We start from the raw sequence: 5,608 nt of genomic DNA on the forward strand, positions 1-5,608 counted from the left end.
CACAGTCATGATACAACTTACTGCACAAAAAGAAAAAGGGTTACATAGTGATTAATAATCTTCCAGCTTTTAGCACTATAGTAGAATAGAGTCCTAAAGTTGTTTTGCCATGCTGACCTTTTCCTCATTTGGATTGCCCCTTGAATTTTCCCTCTTTTTTTTCTATTAAATTCTCAGTAGACTCACAGTCCCAATAAAAGTAATTTATTTCACATGTGTTATTTTTCATTTTGCTGAGAAAAATCATCTAAGTCTTGGCCATTCTTGCAATAAAAATCTTATTTTTAGAGCAGTTATAAACCTTTTTTTTTTTTTCCCCAAATCAGGTGACTTGAATCTTAAAAAAAAAAGAAAGAAAAAAAATACATGGAAAAACATGTTTCTTTGTATTGCCTTGAGGATGTGGTCTTTGCCCCAGGAGCCTAGAGAATTGCAGTTACGATGTGCCTGAGCTCAGGGGCCTATCTTTCCGTCTACGTATAAGCATTCCTTGTTAAACCGGAGCATGCACTTACGGCTTGCATGAAAACTATTTGAAAGAAGTCTCATGAGTAATATCATTGAAGTATGATTTTGGCCACAGCTATTTACAATTTAGGTTTTTGACTGAAGTGAGTAATTTAATTATGCTGAGGCTCTGAAGTTCGCCTTTTATTTATATATTTCACCCAATTGTATTTCTTGCTCTCCTATTGGCTGGGATAACTGCAGCCTACCAGATGATTCTGGAGTTACATAAGGCTCTATTTGAAGCCTATATAAAGCCTTTTTGCACTCCAGCAAGAGCCACAATTTTATCAAGATACAGGTCTAGTGCTTTAGGTTCCCACACGCACGAAGAGATTTGTTTGGAGACGTACTGAAACCTGAAGCCGGCTGGTTTGTTTACCAGCTAGTCCTCCACAGCTGTCAACCTGAGTCGCAAGTAGCAGCTACTGTAAGTAGCTTCTGTGCACGATGAAGAATTTTTCATTTCCTATGCAAGACAGCACACATCAGACTGAAAGTCCTTCTTCTCACAGATTCCTAAGCTTGACAAATAAGTCAGATCCTGTTGGAAGACCAGAAAGAGACGAGCAATTGGCTCAAGTAGAGATCGCTGTGCTGGGGGTGATATTTCTGACAGCGTCTGTGGGCAATTTTATTCTCATACTGGTACTGTGGAGAAGAAGAAAGAAGCTCTCTAGAATGTATGTATTCATGCTCCACCTCAGCATAGCTGACTTAGTGGTAGCATTTTTTCAAGTTCTGCCTCAGCTGATTTGGGATATTACAGATGTTTTCATAGGGCCAGATTTCTTGTGCAGAGTTGTCAAGTATTTACAGTTGCTGGGCATGTTTGCCTCCACTTATATGATAGTGGTCATGACTGTGGACAGATATCAAGCAGTTTGCTACCCTATGGTGACTTTCCAAAAGAAGAGAGCCTTGTGGAACATTCCCATTTGCACCAGCTGGTCTTTATCACTGCTGCTTAGCCTCCCACAGGTATTTATCTTTTCTAAGACTGAAATATCTCCAGGCATCTATGAATGTTGGGGTGAATTTATTCCACCGTGGGGCCCAAGGGCATATGTAACTTGGATTTTTGTAGTTATATTCTTCATCCCCTCAGCCATCCTTATTACATGCCAGGTTAAGATTTGCAAAATAATCAAAAGGAATATATATGTGAAAAAACAGAATGAATATGAAGTAACAAATCAGAAGCAAGTCCTGCCATCCCGAGCAAGCAGTGTTAACTGTATTTCCAAGGCTATGATCAAGACTGTAAAAATGACTGTGGTAACAGTTTTTGCATATGTTCTTTGCTGGTCACCTTTCTTCATTGCACAGCTGTGGTCTGTTTGGTTCCCAAGTGGCGTTACTGAAGGTAAGATCCTCTCCAATCCTCCTTAACAACTTTATGGCAGGCTAATATTCTGCCACATGGCTTTTTATGTGGGCTTCACTTTTGTGCAAAGTTGCATGTAATCATTTGAAGAGGATTAAAAATGAATGGCAGAATTGTTTAGCTCATATATTTCATTAGACATAGAAAACTTTTCTATATAACATGATCAAAACATCACATTGTAGGTATTTTGTATGTGAGTGTGTGCATGTGTGTGTCTGTCCAGGTATGTTTGTATGCATACATGTATTCTTTAAGTATGGATTTTTCCTGCAGGCAAGACTTACTGAACAAGATTGATTAATCTCTAATGATTAATACACAGTCCAGTAAAAAGTATCAACAGTTTCAGCAGAGGTTCAGTTCAGACTTGTGTGGATTTTAGATAATATAGTAAAGCACATGGAGCTCTTGAGATGAAAAGGAATAATTATTCAAAGTATTTAATGAATAGAACAGTAATGATATAAAACATTTGAAATATTTTTTGAATATGGAAATCAAGTATTTGCAGTAAACTATGAAACAATTAAAAGTTGGGTAACAGCTGTTTATCAAGCAAGCAAGTCTGACATATCAAAGAACACATGTATTAAAATTAATCTTGTCAAGTTTATACCGTTGGCTCTTTGAAATGCAGACTTAGTATGTGAATTTACTTATCAAATTAACCTATTAAAAATCATGGCTATTAACCAAGAAAAATAGTTAATAGCCTAACGGAAAAAAAATCTTACAGTCTTTATTTAAGAGTTCTTCCTGTGAGTTCTGAGTCTTAGTCTCTATTTCTATCAATAACTGTGTTTACATTTTTTTATCTGCATATGTGTATCAAATTAATAATTCTTTGATTAGCTTTTAAAAACAATGCATCTACATCAAAAAAAGAGTATACAGAACTATTTAACTCTGAAATACATGCAGCTATAGTACATTTTATACCTTAGATAAAAATTACATTGAATAAATAGAAGTTTTTATGTTATTCTTCTGTTATTTCTTTAGCTGTAGTGTGTGAACAGGTATTCTAGAAAGCATCAGATTGTGGTAATGTTACTGATTTCAATGACTGCTTTACTTACTCTGTTATTCCTTTAACTATCTTATTCTAGGGTCAGCATTCACCATTATCATGCTCCTTGGCAACTTAAATAGTTGTATCAACCCCTGGATTTACATGTATTTCTGTGGACACATTCCATATTGCACAAGGAAGCAGCTGGAGAACACTTCAGCTCAAGATGAATCTGTGATCACAGGAAGCATTCATCTGGTAGACAGAGACCCCGAGGAAAACAGCACTTCAGCATAGATATTGAACTCTTTTTGCTGTTTTGTTATATTTGCTGTGTTTGCAAGTCATATATTTTACCACTATGCCTTGCTTTGTGGATAAGGAGGCTGAAAATTTGTCCTCTGTTGTATTTTTTTTTTCTGAAGTTCTGCATTGTCCTACAGGAGGGCAGTATTTCTGTGTTGTGCAAACCTGATTCAATATTTCCATCATTACTGTGCTATCAAAATTAATTCTTATAAGGACTGTAATGATGTCTTAGATATTTTGTGTCACAAATGACTTACTATTCTGTGATTCTGGATTTCCAAGTAGTGAATTTTTACAACTGATCCAACAAACTGAGACATAGTTGGAACAGAATCAGACATAATTGGATTTGAATGTAGGTTTAATTTGAACCATGATTCTAATGGGACTGGGGGACAGTCTGACAAATCATAAGATGGCAGGAGAAAGTAAAATACTTTGCCAGCTGTAATTGATACCTCTTTTAAATAAACGCCTTATATATAAAATACTGAGTGTCTTTTTATCTGAACTTCTTAAAAAAATAGTGTCTTTGAGATGTAACCATCTGCTTCATTTTCTACTGCTTGGGTGGGTCACCAGAGGTCATTGCTAGAGTAAGTTCATGGCCTCTTTCTTCCTATGAAAGAGGCACCAAACTAGGAGCTGATCTTCCATGCACTCCTTGATGTGCACACAGGTAAGCTGAAACTCTCTGCACGAACACACACATATCTATACCTTAAATAAAAATGAATGCTGTGAGTGTAATCTTTGATGTAATTTGGTAATTTGGAGTGTAATTTGGTGTTTTGCAAACTTTGGTGCAGATTGTGTCAGATCCATTTGTCCTAACACACAACTGCCACTTTAAGTTCAAATGCAATTATTTCCCCTCCATGATAAAAATAAATTTGCATCTCTTTGTCTGGAAATGCCACTTCCTTGCTAGTTTGAGGATATTCTATGAATATAGCTGTGTGTTCCCCTTTGAGTGCCTGCAATCTAATCAGACAAGTACAGAGGAAATATCTTTCAGGTGAGAGCAGAGCTGCACTGGCAGAAATTCTTGGTGATACTTGGTATCGTCTGCCTAGATTAGTTTTATCGCTCATCAGCGCTATTCATGATTCATTTTTATGAGTGCTAGCAATCTCAGGTTATAGAGGAAAAGTGTTTTTTTAATAGCCTTTAAAATATATTTAAAGAAACACTGTTTTAAACTAAATGGCGAATGAATAGTGAACAAAGAGGCTTCAGGTTAGCATGTACTAATAAAACTGAAATCTCCTAAAATGTCAATTCCATATGACTACATCAGATATAGGTAATTAGACATCAGGTAATAACCAAAAATTACTCTTTTTTTTTTTTTTTAACATTGGAAGAAATGAGTTTCCCAGTCCAGCTAAGAAGAAATCTTCATCAAATAGGAAGAGGAGAAGCGTGGAGAGAGTCTGGGATCAGGCAAAATGGAGAAAAGTTTCTGGAGAGAGAATGGTAATGGTAATTACAATTGATAACTATTACTTGCTGTTTTTTTCTGTTTAATATATGGTTATTATTTCCAACCACCAGTAAGAGCAGTTCTTTAGCTCAAATGACAGTGTACTTTCTTGGAGTACGAAGATGGAAGATATAATCCATGCTATTGATAGCATTTTTTTGATATTTGAGCACTGACTTCCTAAGACTTTAATTCAAATTCTCAATTAAATTCTCCCTTGCAAGTTAATCTCATGGTTAAATGTTTTCTGTCTTTCTGCTTGGTTTTGTTACAGTTTGTTACATTTCTGAAGACAGCAAAATATGCAGTGTAAAATTGAACTGTGCATAGAAATGCTTCAGGGAATTACCTATGTCATTGCACTGCTCCATTTGCAGCAAAGAACATATAATTTGCAACTCATTTAAATAACTGCAGAGCATGATTTGCATACCTGGACATTGTCCTAAAGCTGTTTTACAGCCATTTTCTTCTTACAGTTCCAGACACATAAAGTATCAGGAATCCTCCATTATTCATTAGAAGCCTCAAAAGGTTTAGATTTTCAAGGAAAACTGACATCTTCTGTAGTTACATTTCTGTAGTTCTCTTGTGTTCATAACTGGATTTGTAAATAAGTAGGTAGAGTTTGAATTCCAAAATAGCCAGTGTCTTCTGTAAAAATCTGTAGTCTATTGTAATACTACAATACTAACTGTTAATACTACAGGCATTTTCTTCATCTAAGTGAAGGAAATGCCACAACTTCTTAGGAGCATAATGGATGTTCACTGCCTGCAATGCTCAAAACAATGATATTTTAGTCTCTTGAGTGCTTTCTTTCTGATTTTTGTTTCTTTTCTTCTTCCTTTTTTCCAAAGGAGCTGTCTTGTTAAAGCAAGAAGTAAAATAATAAAGGTTATTG

The 5,608-nt window shown here is 35.6% G+C and overlaps 1 protein-coding gene across 1 annotated transcript; it reads left to right on the forward strand.

Annotated features, from left to right (window-relative positions):
- Positions 1-801: 801 nt before the first annotated feature.
- LOC112947052 (arg8-vasotocin receptor-like) lies at positions 802-3,708 on the forward strand. The gene is made up of 2 exons (XM_026039058.1): positions 802-1,873; positions 3,007-3,708. The coding sequence occupies exons 1-2, from the start codon at positions 958-960 to the stop codon at positions 3,204-3,206; spliced, it is 1,116 nt and encodes a 371-aa protein (XP_025894843.1). The 5' UTR covers positions 802-957; the 3' UTR covers positions 3,207-3,708.
- The last annotated feature ends 1,900 nt before the right edge of the window (positions 3,709-5,608 follow it).

This window comes from Nothoprocta perdicaria, unplaced genomic scaffold, assembly GCF_003342845.1.
Source record: "Nothoprocta perdicaria isolate Ctin4 unplaced genomic scaffold, notPer1 scaffold_22, whole genome shotgun sequence".
Lineage (NCBI taxonomy): Eukaryota > Metazoa > Chordata > Aves > Tinamiformes > Tinamidae > Nothoprocta > Nothoprocta perdicaria.